This window comes from Stegostoma tigrinum, chromosome 39 (assembly GCF_030684315.1).
Source record: "Stegostoma tigrinum isolate sSteTig4 chromosome 39, sSteTig4.hap1, whole genome shotgun sequence".
Lineage (NCBI taxonomy): Eukaryota > Metazoa > Chordata > Chondrichthyes > Orectolobiformes > Stegostomatidae > Stegostoma > Stegostoma tigrinum.
The window spans coordinates 4,895,377-4,912,278 of NC_081392.1; the positions used below are offsets into that span (position 1 = coordinate 4,895,377).

The 16,902-nt window shown below is 39.2% G+C and overlaps 1 protein-coding gene across 5 annotated transcripts in view; it reads right to left on the reverse strand.

Moving 5' to 3' along the window:
* Positions 1-16,902, reverse strand: part of LOC125447673 (ryanodine receptor 1-like) — a 411,721-nt gene that overhangs the window by 273,083 nt on the left and 121,736 nt on the right. For all 5 annotated transcript variants that reach the window (XM_059641019.1, XM_059641018.1, XM_059641017.1 and 2 more), the window contains 13 exons: positions 16,419-16,537; positions 16,098-16,231; positions 15,489-15,730; positions 14,025-14,217; positions 11,351-11,567; positions 8,693-8,797; positions 7,830-7,933; positions 7,654-7,737; positions 4,805-4,964; positions 3,159-3,306; positions 2,066-2,271; positions 942-1,116; positions 109-317 (listed from right to left, as the gene is read on the reverse strand). In XM_059641019.1, coding sequence (XP_059497002.1) covers positions 109-317; positions 942-1,116; positions 2,066-2,271; positions 3,159-3,306; positions 4,805-4,964; positions 7,654-7,737; positions 7,830-7,933; positions 8,693-8,797; positions 11,351-11,567; positions 14,025-14,217; positions 15,489-15,730; positions 16,098-16,231; positions 16,419-16,537 — 2,096 coding nt within the window. The remainder of the gene's footprint in view (positions 1-108; positions 318-941; positions 1,117-2,065; positions 2,272-3,158; positions 3,307-4,804; positions 4,965-7,653; positions 7,738-7,829; positions 7,934-8,692; positions 8,798-11,350; positions 11,568-14,024; positions 14,218-15,488; positions 15,731-16,097; positions 16,232-16,418; positions 16,538-16,902) is intronic.

Here is a 16,902-nt window from a genome sequence, read left to right on the forward strand (position 1 = left end):
CTGCACACAGTATTGGAGGCCCAATAAAATTCTGATTACTGTCTATAATTGAATCACTAGTAGTTTACACCACTCACACTTCATAATTACTTTTACTTTGAACCTTACCTCAACATGACCGTGGTCAGTGGGAACTGGAACAAACTGAGGCAAACTTTTGCTGAACCACATTGTGATGGGCCGTTTCATATTTACAGCGAAGGGTTCAAAGCCTTCTTGCAAACCACATATGGTAAAATACCTCAGGCTACTAACGTCTTGGCCCAGGTTAATACGTCCAACTTGAGAAAGACCCAGGCTGCACACAGGAACGAACCCTGAAGAGGCACATCATGTCAAACACAACATGGAAATGAAACCAAAGACAAAATAATCAGGCAGGTCGGTACCAGGAAGATACCTGCCACTTCCCCGTTGCCTCAAAAATTCATTTCTGGATGGGAGACCATAGTCAAACTCCCTGGCATGCCACCTGTTAAGGCCCTTAAATAGTCAATTAATGACCACTTAAGGGCCACATCAACTGCAGGCAGTTAAGTGGAGCTGGGGCCATAAACAAATCAGCTGTAATCTTACAGAATGGTGGAGCAGGATTGAAGGGCCTCTCCAGTTCCTCTGCTCCTACGTTAACGAGAATGTGAAAGGAAAACCATAAAGCCTTGAAAATCGAAAGGTAGCCCTCAAAAAACAAATCTCAAGAGCAGCACCCACCCCCCAAAATATTGTTAACTCCTACAAAATTCATGCATGCCTAACAATGCAGATCCACAAATTACCAACTGTTGCAGAATGTTGTTTTTTTTTGTAGGTACCATTATAGCTTGCTACATCATCCACCACAAAGCAGCTACATACAGTTGGGGGAACTCAGATCCAAGCCATTACCCATTTTTAGAGTAAATCCTTCTCTGCATCTTTCTAGTTCCCAGGCAAGAACTCACCATCGCCTATTTCAATGTCTTTGAAAGCCAACTCAGAGCCAGAGTCTCTGATGAGCATCTCTCCATTAAGTGTGAACATGATGTTCATTTCATGTAGGTCAATCATACAACCAACCACATCACCCGACTGCCACGTACGGCCAAACGGTTCACTCCCAACATGCCAGCGCTGACCCTGCAGCATAAAACATTCACAAAGAGCAAAAGGAAAGTTAACACCATAGATGATAATGTGAGCTTGAGGCCAGCTTGAAAGCTCATTTGGATGACGTTTTCACAAGCTACTAATGAATTGAAAATTATAAAACTAAAAACTTAATGGTTCACGGCAAGCAAAGATTTGCTGAATATTTTCCTTTGCCTCAATACAATGCTATCCTTGAGAGTACTGAAAGTAATGACCATCTGCTAAAACAACTAGATACCAATGATAATGCACATATACAAAGGAACTTATAAAACCAATGTTTAGAATAATTGTGCCATATGTTGAAAAAATATTTATATGAAAATATTTAAAAAATATTTAAAATAATCAGCTGAAGCCTCTGCTTCTGTTTGGTACACAACTAATAATACACAACTAATCAAAAGATAAAGTTCAGGTTAAGGCCAAGCTAGATGTCTTAGTGAAGTATGAAATCCACCAGTGCATGCATTTGCTCATTGACCAATGATCGTTTCTGGAGAAAGTATACGAATGAGATTCAAAAGCCATTTAGGCAAGTCCATGAATAGAAAAGGTTTGGAGAGATATGGGCCAGGAGCAGGCAGATAGGACTAGAAACAAAAACAAAGTTGGTGGAAAAACTCAGCAGGTCTGGCAGCATCTGTAAAGAAAAAAAGTTAACGTTTCAGGTCCGGTGATGCTTCCTAGATGGGACTAGTTTAGTTTGGGATTGTGGCCGGCATGGACTGGGTGGACTGAAGGGTCTGTTTCTGTGCTGTATGAATCTATGACTCTAAGACAGAGACGTAGTCATCAAGTTTGGCTAAAATGTTCTAAAATTTTAATTTTATATTTATCGTATCACAGAAACAGCATGGCTAGAGAGGGCTTCCACTGTCATGTAACCATACCAAAGACAGCAAGTGGAGAACTGAGAGAAGAAACTATAACAAACCTTAAATCCATTAAAAACAAAAGCAAGATCATCAGCTCCTAAGGGTAGATCAGGCCTGCACTCAGGTCGTGCCCATCCTACTCTCATTTCTCCCACGGTCACAGCTTCAAACTCAAAGTACCATTTGCCACTCTTCACTGCATATGACTTCTCAGCACGAAAGAGCCGAACCTTTTCATTCCGAGTTACACCTGGGATGTGGGCAGCTAGCAGAACAAATCATAAATAGGAGGATTAAAAGATAACTTTTATTTTTAAATGCAGCAGCACTTTAACATGATTTAAAATAAAGGTAATAAGTGCTAATTTTTTTAGTTCCCTATATCTGTACTTGAGAAGAAGTATGTAACATAATGGCTAAATGTGGACTCAGTTAAAAGATAAGCTATAACATTTGAAGAAATTTACTTTTATTTTAGAAGGGTAATAGATACCAGGTGGACAACTGTGTAATTTGCAAAGAGCTATTAAGACTGTTGATCTGGAGCTCTCAGAAACATAATTCACAACATGATCTCAATGCGCCAACAAATATCTGAAAATTAAGCAAAAATCAGAATCTGATTAACAGAAACTGTAAAACAAGGGCCCTGATAATGAATTGCTGGTGTATTTTAATTCCACAGCAATTCCACACAGCATTCAAACACATTCATAATTTTTCCTCAATTCCACCAGAAAGAGATTTTCAACACTTCTATATTTGCCTTCTTTTCTGTAACCAACTGACAGTTTTGGCAGCACAAAATGAAATGAATTTTCATATTATCCCAACATTGCTCTGTACTAACTTGCCTTTGAACAAAAATGGTTTTCCAGCCTTTGCCCAAAAAAGGAAAAAAAAAGTTTGTTACTGATTTCGACAGTTAATTTTGTACAAAGTTTGCACCTAAAAACTATTTGAATGAGTCAAGTACATCCTTCTGTAGGTACAAGTATAACAAGCAAAAATTGTACAGTTTTTCAAGTAATGCTAATTTACAGTTGGACAATGTATTACAGAATTTTCCAACAGTCAGTACAGCCACGGCCAATCCATTACTCATGGTAGATGATTATCAAACTGAATAATTCAGGTTTTAAGTTTACATACTAGCTTCTTGATCTGGGGGTTCAATATTGTAGCCATAACCAATTAGGGTTCGGACAGCCTCATTCAAACTGTCTCTGTTTGTTTTCTTAGTACGTTCGTCCAGAAGGTTGTATGGTACAAGGCGAGGATTTCTTTTGTTGCCAATATCCTGTAAGCACAAAAGTAGTAAAAATATTTTGCTGAAAACGGGAAGCTTATTAGATCTGAACTTCATTTTCATTTATAATGCAAATGGTGTTGCTGAACACGACAGCCCTCTCAGAATAGTATTATTTCACGGCTTAACACCAAATTAGAAACCAGTATTGGCAAAAGGTTGCTACTCTCTCAGTAATTAAGTCAGGCTTTTCCGAGTCCACGAAAATCTGGCCCATAGTGGTAAAAATAAAAACTTTGTTAAAACTGAGGTATGCATTTGCCTTTGAAATGGCTTGTCTTCTGAGAAGGGACTGATTCTGAATCTGTTTAAGCCAGATCGGATCAAGACAGGATAAGGCTGTGTTTGAAATTTTTAGAATTATACCACAACATGGATTCACCAATTTTTTTTGGCTCAAAAATTCTCCCCACTGGACGCCGGACAATCATTAAAATTGAGATGACTGATGATTCTTCTCTTTATCCAATATTATTCAAAATCTTTACAGTAACATTACAGCTACAGGTCTGCCTTCAACACCATTATCCCCTCCAGACTGATATCAAAACTGCATGGCCTTGGTTACGGCTCCACTCTCTGCAGTTGGATCCTTGGCTTTCTGAGCCATAGGCTGTAATCAGTGAGGATAGGTAATGGCACGTCCTCCACAATAACAGACAACACTGGAGACCCCAAGGATGTGTTCTCAGCTCCCTACTGTACTCCTTGTACAACTACATTTGTATTGCCAAATTCTGAACAATACCATCTACAAGTTCACCTGCCCGACACCACCATAGTGGGATGGATATCTAACAATGACAAGTCAAAATACAGAAAGGAGATAGAGGGCTTGGGGACGTGGTGCATTAAAACAAACTGTGTTTCACTATCGGCTAAACTAAAGGACTGATCATCGACTTCAGAAAGAAAGGAGAAGAGCACGACCCTGTCTACATCAATGGAACTGAAGTTGACAGAGCGAAGAGCATCAAGTTCCTCGGAGTGACAATAACCGATGACCTGTCCTGGACTTGCCATGTAAATACAGCAGCCAAGAAGGCACAACAACGCCTCTTCCTCCTCAGGTGGCTCAGGAAATTTGGCATGTCCATAAGGTCCCTCACCAACTTCTACACATGCACCACTGAAAGCTAACTGCCCAGGTGCATAGTAGCCTGGTATGGCAACTGCTCTGTACGGGACCGCAGGAAACTACAGAAAGTGGTGTGCACGGCCCAGATCATCAAGGAAGCCAATCTTCCATCCATGGGCTCCATTTACACAGCTCACTGCCACAGAAAAGCTGCCAACATCAAAGGCCCATCGTACCCTGGTAACGACCTCCTACAACCTCTTCCAAATCGGGCAGAAGATACAAAAGCCTGAACACATGCACAAGCAAGCTCAGGAACAACTTCTTTCTGGCCATTATCATACTGTTGAAACACAATCATTCAATTATCCGTGTACTCTTAAGATGTCAAATACATGTCTAGCCTTTTACCTGCAAAATACTGTATGTCCATCCTTGACGGATGCGGTCCCTAGCCCAGACGTTATGACCATTTTCAGCCAATTTGTCCACCAGAGTATTTTGAGCAGGAGTTAGTTTGACATGGGAAAGGTCAAGCGGAGCAGGCTTGTATCCATTTGACATCAGATACCTTTTGGAAAAATGGAAGAGCTTTTACTTCAAAAAAAATGAATTGATACAGAGGGAATACAGCCCCATTGATGAAATTCATTTTAGTCACTTGTATTACAATTCCTATGTACATTATTACTTTTATAGGTACTAATCCTTATATTTGCAATATATTTACACTGGCATAAAAATAGCAGAAATATGAATGAATGAGGTGTATTGTATGTCTATACATTGAACTTGACAGATTGACAGTTCAACCCTTAGTTAAAATCACTCATGCAGATTCACTTAAAGATGGGAAGTCAGTACATATTTCTTTCCTGAAGATAGTTTGATGATCAAATTCTAACTAAAATACATCATCTTATGTCAACTAAACATGCCTATGTAATCTAAGAGCCTTGAAAGTTATTGCAATGATGGGTTCAAAATAAACAAAAGTGGCAGCCTTCCATCTTTTAAGACTATGCCTTGTGCCATGGTGGTAAACTTTGTTAAGTATCATCTGATGTAGCTCAGGAGCCTGACTCTAGCATGCTGCTGCATCTGCTGCAGAGGAAGACAGTGGATGAGAAGATGCACAATTTGCTAGCCTCTGATTTTGCTGGGCTTCTTATCAGCCAACTGAGCTTTCCATTTTGCTCCCTTCTTTCTTTCCAAGTAGTCAGCATCCAAAGCAGATTACCACCAACAACTGCCTCCCAGTTTCACTGTCAATGCTAATGTCCACTATCATCATGTTTCATTTGCAGAAGTTTTCATAACAAATGATTAGGCACCCAGATAGTCACAACCCTGTGACTGAACCTCTATAAAGAAGCTCTTCAGGAACACAGTTGCATAGAGCAGATGAGTGTAGCTAAACCAGTACAGGCATCATTATTTCAGCAATGAATGTACACTGAGGAAATCAAAATTTTCCAGGAACTATGTGTTACTGACTCGGCCCTCTCAAAAAATGCTGAGGACATAACAGAGAGAGCTAAAGGTGGAAACTGTTTAGTTTGTTTGCCTACCTAAAAAATATTGTCCAGGTCCCATCGCTGTAGAGCTGTGCACTGAGGACACAGATTTAGTAGACTCATAGTTTCACATTCTCAGGAAGGTAGCTACACAGTTTTGCAAACTCTTATTCAGCTTAGGCAAAACAGCTACAGCTTTTCCAAAAGTGTGCATTGACTTCAGCAACAAATAACAGATTTCTGGGGATTGTGGAGCCTAGGTACATCAGAGCTATCAATTATTGCCAGTATCACAGTGAAAATGTTGATGGCCTTGAGTTTTGTCTTCCAGATGCTGATGGGCAAACCAAACTTTTACAGATACATTAGAGTCTGTCCGTTTGCAAAGGCATTCCTTAGTATGAAATGCTTTTTGTGGTATCATCAGCATAGATCTTGGTGACGTTACGGCATGCCTTTAGGTCTCAAACAGAAGGTTCAACCGGTTACTGTGAATTCTGATGCCGACATCATCTGTACATGAACTGAAGGTATACTACAGCAGCAAAGAGAGGAACGTGCCAAGAAGTGTTGGTGGCAGAACACAAACTATTTGACCAAACTGTGGGTCTTAAAGGGCTCAAGTGTTGCTCCATCACTGTGGACCTGACCCAGCAAGCTGTAGTGGAAAGCCATCAAATTGAATAGCTGTGGCAGGCAACCAATGTTCTCCGGTCGCTTAAATACAGCGCCTTTACTCACATGGTCAAATGCCTTTGTGAGATTGATCAAGGCAATACAAAGGGGCTTCTTGTGCACACAACATTACTCTTGCAATTGCTAGACTAAGAAGACCAATATGATCTGATATGATTGATACAATTATAATAGCACATAAGTTAGTATTACTTTTCAAAACCAATTTATTAATAAATTGTAATTTTCAAAAAGCCCAAAGCATTCTAGCCAATTATTAGCGTTTCACATTGACGCTTAACTTTAAAGCACAAGTTAATGTCAGTTTTCAGATGAAAAATCATTTTTTTCACTCCCACTGAGACTGGAAGCATTTATACGAACCAGTCAAATCAACTGGAGGACAAAGTAAAAAAGCTGTCAGAACTAATCAATTTGTTGTTACCGTCTAGACATTTTGGTTGCACATGTTTAAGAGAAGCCAATTTTCTTTTTGTGGAAGTTACATTGTTAAATGACACATTTTCGACTCTCAATTCCTGCTAAGCCTGCCTACCACACGGGTGGTTGTTGGGCGGATTGGCCAACAACAAAAAGCCAAATGACAGAGTGGAGAAGATGTAAGGAAAGATCAAGGGGACACATTTGCCCAGGGAGGGGCTAGATTTGAACAATCTGGGATATAAAGCTAGTTTCAGTAACATGACCACTACCACTCAGTGTTGTAATAACTCATCTCTTTCCATAATAGCTTTTAGAAAAAATGTATCAGCTATCCTTATCTGATCTGGCTGACTGTGATTCCAGGCCCTTAATAATGTGGTTGACTCCTAACTGCCCTCTGAAACTGCCAAGCAAACCACTCAACCCACATCCCATGGAAGAATAAATTAAACAAAACAGGAAGTGTGTGCAAATATTCTGTAATACACCATGGACTACTGAGGGAAATAATTCTTACTTGATGTGAATGCATCAGTTCACTATCTGACTTACCATATTGGATTCAAACCCTGCAAATATCAGTTATAAATACTTAACAGTCTATGAAAAAAATACAAAACCTACGATTTGGCCAGTTTAATTTTCTTCAGATTCTCTTCTGCCTTTTCATCAGCCATTCCAACATGGCAACCCAGGGCTAATAGTGTTCTGAGGAGAGATGTTAAAAGAAAATCAGTTTTTAAACATACATCAAGCTGGAGCATGATCAAGTCGGGTAATTAGAATTGGATGGCACTTACTTCAGAGTTTCACCTGACATTTGTAAGTTGTAGTTTCTCTCAGCCTCAGGTAGTTTGTTAAACTCCACCAAACAAGGATGCAGTTTTTTGTTGTCATCTCGAATCTACAGGTAAATAAACACAATGACTGGTCTCATGGCTTATTCCATAGTGAGAGTGGAACAATCTGCTGTAGCAGTACGTATTAGAATAAAAGAAACACACCCTGATGTGCTTCCAACTTTAAAACGTGAACAATTAAGTGCTAATAAAAGTGTAATCATCTGAGATAAAAACTGGGTCTTCACTCTGGGGATAACATGATTTCACAATAATATTAATGTAATCATCTGTAGAATCCATTCAGAATACATGCTATAATTAGTACAATTTGGGTTATGATGCTGCTGTCTTTTTGGGCTGTTATTAAACTGTTTTATGATACAGCAAAGTGCTACAATTCCTTTTTATCCGAGTTCCAGATGCTGGGGCTAAAAACTGGGTTTGTTAAACACCTTTGTGGGATAAGAAGTTGAGAAAGCTGCTTTTCAATTACCGTATCATACTGGATAGATCAAAATTTAACGATTTTTCATCATCTCACATATCTATTCTGACGGTTTAATTGATTACAACAAATAACGAAGATTCTGTTGTAGGAATGTAACATAAGAAACTTCTAAATTAGGCCATGTCTTCTCAGTCTCAATTCAACGATAATCTTTTTCCAGAAAATTATTGGGCCCACAAATAAGTAAACAATTTTCAGTTTCACCACCTGTTCTAGCACTTTACTTTCAGGAATACTCACTCGGACATTAACACTTTTAGTACATAATTAGTTCTTATAGTTGAGACATTATAGTTAAAAAGACTATTCTTACTGTTCCATATGTCCAACCCAACTCAATCTTTGTCAAAGACCAAAGCTCATGGATGTTTTCAGCTAATTTCTCTCGTATCCTCTCCAGATGAGGTGGGAGGACAATCTAGATAAAAGGTGAAAAGGAATATTTACTGAAATTAAGCCTTAATTTTTATGACAGCGGAAATCACATTTCCTCAAAAATAACTTACAAGTAGTTAACATGGAATTTAATTATTTCATTTAAAATATAAACCACCACAGTGATACTGAGTCATCAATTGATGCAAGGAGAGACTAAATAATGCGTAGTTTTGCTAACTTCTCGGGGTCACTAGCTTCAAGTGAATTAAGAGAAGCTACATGAATATGCCTTAGTCAACTTCTCTGAACTGAAGCAGATATAAAAAATACAAAAATAAAGAAACATCTGAATTCAGAAACTGCAGACACATCTATCCATGGCTTCCAGAGCTTTTGTTTCCCAATGGCAAGAGACATCCACACCACACAGGTGCCAGGCAATGATTACATCAAAGAAATAAAATCTAACCATCTACCCTTGACATTCAACAGCATTACAATTACAATCAAAATCCCAAGGAAGAAAATTAAATTCTAGGCCCTGGAAACCCTGAAGGTAAATTTAGATATATAACGCAGCACATTATGAGACATATGGAGACAGTTTTCCGACTAGTCAGACAGTTGTTATGTGAGCGTAGCCGTGAGTTGCACACATTGTACATTTGAAAGAGTTACCTGGGAAGTTGAATTTTCCGCTGGGTAATTCCAATATGCCTGGAACCCTATAAAAATCTCATTTGAAATTGGCAACTGTGGATGTTTCCAGTGAAGTTAAAGAATAGTTACTCAGGGAAAATTAGCTAAATACATAGTTATCTCACACACACACACAAACACCTCCCTCTCCCAAAGGCTAGGTACCCTAACCATCTGGCAACAGGTACCCTAATCACCTGGCACCCTTACTCCCTACCCAACAGACAGCCTAACTACGTGGCACCCTTACTCTTACATATCTGGCAACCTTCCCTCTCCCTAGCTGGCACCTTACCAACTTGACATCCTATTTATTTGGTGCCTTATCCTCTTATCTACCCTACTCTCCCAGCACCCTAAAAACCACATGTATCTTATATACTTACTTTTTGACAGTAGTTGTCAGAGTAGCTGTCTGGACTTTTTAATGCCAGATTATGGCAGCTCACTGCTGTGAAAAGAAAGTGGCTCAACTTTCTCTGACAGCTCTACACAATGACAGATCTGTCAGAATTGAAGTACACCTTGGACATTGAGGAAACCCGAGCTAATTTCCTCTCAAACGTGGAGCTTCTTCCTTTTGTGAAAGGCCCTTTATTTGAAAAACCTGGCCCAAAGTGTGAAGTTACAACACCCATTTTTACTAAACTATTTACACTCCTGCTGGCACCGGATAGCATTTAAAATCAGCACAACGAATGAATTAAATGACAGAAATGCATCACAAGGTTTCAGATTTTTCAAAGCAAATAAAATTTACTGTACATCAAAACAATTTAATAGGGTAAGCATTATTAACTAAACACCATAGCTTATAAACTTAATACTACTTTTAACTCTTTTCCCACACCCAAACAGAATCCCTATCTTACTCCATCTGAGGCTAATTCGCTTTTCCTGTGACCACTGTCCGGAATTCACTGATTTTTCTTTAGTGTTCCAGCTATTTACCAAGTTACAAGATCACACGGGATTCCTTCCATTTAGCTTTTGGTTAAACAGCGCTCCAATTTCTTGACCAGCTTTATGGCTCTCAATTTCACAGCACCAAAACTGGCTTTCCTCTGACTCCAGCGGTGCGGCTACAAACATCACAAAACACTGCAGCTCTCCATAGCCCACTGTTATGTTTCCAAACTACAACCAAGTTGATTACACTAGGAATTCCAACTGCAACAAGATGAACTGCCTTTTATTGTGTAGATTACTACAGAGTTCTTCTCAAAGCTTCCAGCTAAAGAAACCTTCCAGCCATTTTTCCACCATTTTAAACTCTGTCTCACACTAAATACCAACCTCAGTTTCACATCGATCATAGGCGATGGATCTAACATTTAGTCTACTTCACATACAGGTCTGGTTTCTATCTCATGACTTCCAAGGTGCTACAAGCCGCATGAGACCTGAAGCTGACAGTTTTTCTAGCTGTTTATCTCAAACTAGCTTTGCCTGCTGGTTTTATCCTAACTAAATTCACTATGACAAAACCAAGAATCTTACTAAGCTTCACCCATCTCCATGGCAATACGACACACGCACTCTGTCAACAGACAGAAATGCAAATTAGCAATCTTTTAATGCCAAAGCTTTCCTCCACTGTGGGAAACCGATGAATAACTTGTATCTTTTATTGGTATAATTGCAGACATCCTGTCTCCAGTTCATACTGCTTTCAGTAATATTCAAATTTTAAATTATAAAATAAAATTTGTAAATTATCACTACAGTATTTCAAGGGATTTACAGTTTACTGCCTCAGTGATTACTTTTAAACTGAAGCAAGCATTCTCAAGAATTAAATATTTAAAATCAGAGCATGCAAGTTCATAAGTTCGAGCAAAGTTGGCAGTGAAAGCATTTGATAAACTAAACAAGGGATGTTTAATCCAATTACCTGGGCTGTATCCACAGGAGAGGGAGCAAATGCAGTATGTGATAGTGACTGTGTGGGTCCTAGAAGGTTTCGAATACCATTAAAGTCATGCTTGTATTCCTTAATGGGTTCAATTCGGATTCTTTCCTTTGGCAGCAGTGCTTCATAGCAAGGACAGTAACCAGGAGGAGGCAAGAACTTGAAATCTCCATGTCTACCACCCAGTAAGAATCGAACCCTGCAAGCCAGGAAGAAGACATGTACAGGACCTATAAAATCTACATGAAACAGCTTCAAAAAAAACTTATTGACCAGGCTAGAATCAAATAGTATAACCAACATCAGCAACCTTAGTCTTGCTCCAAGCCTTTCACCCACATCTCACAACTCCAACATTCTGCCATCTATTCAATCATCTTAGGAACATCACCCAAACAAACTGCACAGCACTCAAGACACTTTATTTTGCAAGAGAAGTGGCGTACAACTGGAAGGAGTGAACACTAATGGACAGGAATAAGCCGATTCAAACACCGAGATGGCAGTGCTGCCATTGTCACTACAGCCATTGCTGAGGCTATGAGTGGTGGTAGGGCTGGAACCATCAAGGATGACAATAGAGTGTACAGCTGGAAGAATGCAGCAGGCCAGGCAGCATCAGAGGAGCTGACGTTAGCTTCCCTGCTCCTCTAATGCTGCCTGGCCTGATGTGTTCATCCAGCTTGACACCTTGTTATCTCAGACTCCAGCATCGGCAGTTCCTACTAACTCCAAGGCTGACAATATCCGCTTTCACTCCCCTCCCCTTTCCAATCCCCAAACTTAACTTTTCCTTTTCACCTTTCTGATATTGTAGTGAAGACGGACCATGAAAAGGGTAACAATGAAGGTACAACAATTAATTTCATACTCAGCCAGCAACTCAGATACTGGCATTATACACACCCAGAAGAGAAGAAAGAAATGGGGCTACCACATAGTAAGCTACTGAGCGCGAATGTTCTAATAGGGCAAGCAAAGCACAGGTGCCAGCTTAGTCAAAGGGTTGTTCCAAAGGATAGCAATGGGGAGAGAGAAGGGGTCAGACTACATAAGAACCTTGATGGTTTGACATAATAAAATGCTTGTGCACTGGGAAATATCTGACAGCTTGCATTAAACATTGGCAGGAGTCTGGCACATGACTGCACTAAGAACGCATCTGTTCCAGCTTGGCAATGGTGACCAACGCATGAACACATTTGTTGAACCTGCTCAAACAAGCAGATTCCGATAGCTAATATCACAGTTTCCATGCAGCATAAACAGAAGTCATCCATCAACGGAGTACTGCAATGAAAGCTTAGATTGAGAGTGAATCAAATCATGCCAATGTCAAATCCATGTTTAGGGTTAGGTCTCATTAATATCTCGCCAGAAGGCTGGAGATGAATAATGAGAAACCAAGGGCACCCCCTTGGCTCAGATGGAAGTGGAGGATGATCTTTTAGGGGGAGCGCCTTGGAGTAGCAGCAGCCTCAGCTAGTTCTGTGAGCTTACAAAAGATAAACATAAACTTGCCTATGTCCCTTTTTTGCAGGGGTGTTAGACGATACTACTTACAGGATGTAGCTCTGGCTGGCATTCTGACCAGCTGACAAAATATGGCACAACAAATCATTCTCTGCCAGATCTACTGGGCAAGAGGTTTCTAAATTTCTCAATTCTGATTTTCCATTCATAATACTTAGTAGATGCTTAAATGTAATGAGCATACAGGAGATTTTTTAAATATTTCAGAAATGTTTGATAATTTACGCAGCACCTTTCACAACCTCAGAACATCGCAAAGCACTTCACAGCCATTGAGGCACCAGTGAAATGTTACCACTGCAATGTAAGATACATGTCAGCCAATTTGCACAAGATGCCACAATGTGATAACAATTCAGTAATGCAGGTTGAGGGATAAATATTCAACTCCACTGCTGTTCTTCTAAATAGTGTTGTGGGATTTGCATCCAAAAGACAGCACCTTAAATGAACTGAAGAACCAACTCAGATTTTGTGCTCTCATCACTAAAATGGGGCTTCAATCCACAATCTTTGGTTCAATAGCAACGACAGATGGCATTAGAAAACAGTGATACTTTTTCAAAAAAAAAATTCTAGTCATGACTTTGGGGCTGAATTTTAAGATTCTGTCATGCAGTTCCACTTATTTGACGGAGGGTATTGCAGTTAAAAAAGAGATATACAGTATGTTTCCCTAAACTTTATGGGCTACAATTAATAACATTAAAATATAAAACAAGTACATTTGCCTATCATGTTTGAGTGTAAATATGTATAGTCCAATTAAGAACTAGCAGCCATCAAGAGAAGACATTGATCTGGACTGAAACAAAATATGTCGGCATTCAAAAAACGTTCCACTTTAATCCAGCTATCAGTGCTTTCTGAAATTAAAATCTGTGATTATAATCGGATTATTAAAATCATTAGATAACATGCATTTCAAAGCAATGGTTTCTTATAAATACCTTCCGAACAGGAAACTGAAAATTTTGTATATATGTAAGTGCTTCTAAATTTACAGCAAAAAAATACATTTGAGATGGCACTAAAAAGAACGTTTGTACTTTCCTAGTCTTAAAACATAAAATAGATAGTTTATTACAAAAACACAACAGAAGAACCATGTAAAAGTACCCACCTAACTCCTGCAGAGAAGCTAACCACAGGGAAGAAGAGGCCATCAATGTTAAAGTTTTCAAACATGCCTTGCACAGGATGGCCATTAATCCGAAAAGAGATACTTGGGACACTCAAATCAAGACAGCAGCTAACAACATCATCAGCGGTAAGTATATGTGCATCAGGTGAAGCAACTGCCTTGACAATATGTCCTATACACAGAAATCAAGAAAAAAGTCAAATTTATTGCTGTCAAAATACTTCAACTGAATTTTTGCATATGGTTCACAGCCTAAGGGTGATATTTTCTAGCTGTACTATAAAAATACTGAGCAGCATGGATCCAAACTGACTAAATGACAGGTCTTGGTGAATAGCAGTGAACAGCCATTTTTCAGACTGGAGGGAGGTATAAAGTTGTGTTCCCCAGGGGCCAGTGTTAAAACTACAGCTTGTCTTGATCTATACTAATGACCTAGATTTGGATGTACAAGTCAGAATTTCAAAGGTTGGGGATGATACAAAGCTTGAAACATTGTGAACAATGAGGATCGTGACATTAAGAGAACATGCAGAGATTGGTGAAATGGGCAGATAAATGGCAGATAAAATCTAATGCAGAGGTGTAAAAGAATTCATTGTGACAGTAAGAATGAGGAGAAGCAATATCAAATAAAGGATACAATTTTAAAAAGGTAATGCAGGAGATAAATGATTGAAGTGGCAAGACAGGTGAAGAAAGTGATTAATAAAATGTATGGGGTCCTGAAATCTATAAACATGAGCTGAAAGTACAAGAGCAAGCAAGATCTGATAAATCTGTAAAAGAAAACAAAACACTAGTAATCCAGTTGAGGGTGAACTATGTCTAATTCTTATCAAGATGCCTTAGGAAGGAAATGACAACACTGGAGAGACTGAAAAAAACTGGGTTGTTTTTGAAGAGAAGAGCAAGAAGTGATTTGGTACGTGTTCAAGACGTACTTTGGGCAGAGTAGGTATAGCAAAACTGTTTCTGTCAAAAAAATGTCAAGAAGTCAGGAACCAGACAGGCTGGCTAGAAGTACAATGGTGATACAAGGAAAAATATTTTTACTTAGCAAGTTGTTAGGATCTGGAATGTACTACCTGACAGTGTGGCAGAAGTAGATTCAATTGAAGCTTTCAAATGAAGGCAAGGGTCAGGAAGGACAGGAATGGAGAAGGGGGTAGTTGAGAAACTGATTTCAGAGGGAGGGATTGGGACATTTGAGCGATAAGGTAGGCAGGGAACCAATGATTCTAAGTGGGAAGGGGGTGGATGGTAAAGAGGCAGCCATGGGGTGGAGGGCAAGGGAGCTGAGCACACACAAATATTATCCATTCTGAACATTAGCATTCTATCATGACAATGACAGTATGATGGAGTAAGAGAGTCAAACTTAAGAATGGCAGTTTTATCAGTAATGAGTAACAGAGCCTTAGGAACAGAAACATCACTGACCTGACCACAGATGAAGTCCATCAAAACCATAGGAATACAAATCATCTCCAACTCCATTACTTCCCCAGCCCTCACCTCCTCCTGGGTAAGGGCTGTAACCATCTGTTAAAGCCCAACCCACTCGCAGGTGAACAGGCTGTGGCATTAGAAATGGGTCAACATAATCCACTATCAACTCAAAGTACCATTTCTTGTATTGTGTAGAACCTTCACATGTACCCACAAAGATATTAGGCCTCATGCTGTGAATTTTAAAAATAAGATTGAAAAGGGGTTAACTACAGTTTTGATTATTGGAATATAATTTGATAAATTTCAAATGCAAGATGAGTTAAAGCAAAAATGGAAAACTGCTTTACTTCTACAGAAAAATAAATGCTCCATAGCTATTCCTCTTAGTAAGTAATATTCTCTCTATGGGTTAGAAACCTGACAGATTTACATATTTCTTCAAAATATACTCTCACTTCCAAAATTACAGTGCATGCCACTGACTTAATGCGTTCGTTTATCTTGAAATAAAGATACAGTGAATTTAAAGAAACACCAGGAATATTGATTGAAGCAATGTACAAGTTAAGCAATGCTGTGAGCTACTGATTGTTGTACCTTGTGACGTAGTTAATCATGTTTGTTTGGAGCAGCAGATCACGACCTGGAAGTAAATTTTCTGTAATAAGATTTTGGTTTGATCGTACAGCCACACCATTGCAGACACACAGAGAGCGCAGTACATCCAGCACCTGTGAAAAGTACAAAATAAAATCTCAAAACTTTTACTTGAGATCCAACAACATTTTTGAGAGCTAAAGTGCAGAGTTAGAGGATAAGGACAAGTGCAAATTCTAAAAGAAGCCCAAGATTTCAAGAGTGAAGGTATTCCTCGTTTTAACACCTTCCTGCATTACCAGCCTTCACCAACATACATGCCTTGTGATTTCGTCCATGTTTGTCCAGCAGAGAGATAATTGATTTGATGTGATTTTCTGTTATGATGTTCAGAACCTCAGGGCTTTCAATCAACACACAGTACAGCACTTCCAGGATACCTATAGCAACATGACATTAAACATACATTAACATAAATTTTCAAACAATCTCAGATATTACACAGCAATCTGCAGAAATGCACCCTGTTCCTTCCTGAATAGTAAACATCTGATCTTCGTGACATAATCCTCACTCTATAATGCTCCTGTGTGACTGTCTGGACCTGTAGTTCATTATTAACCACGGTTCTCTATCTGCACAAATGCACACTGAGTCTAACTTAGATCTCTTATTTTCCTTTACAATGGTCCCACCAGTTTTATTACTAATACTGTCTCCTAGTCTGCTGTTCACTTTGTTTCGGCTCTTCCTCAAGCTGGTGGTGGTTCACCTTTCCACAAAGATACTGATCTCAGCTCTGCTT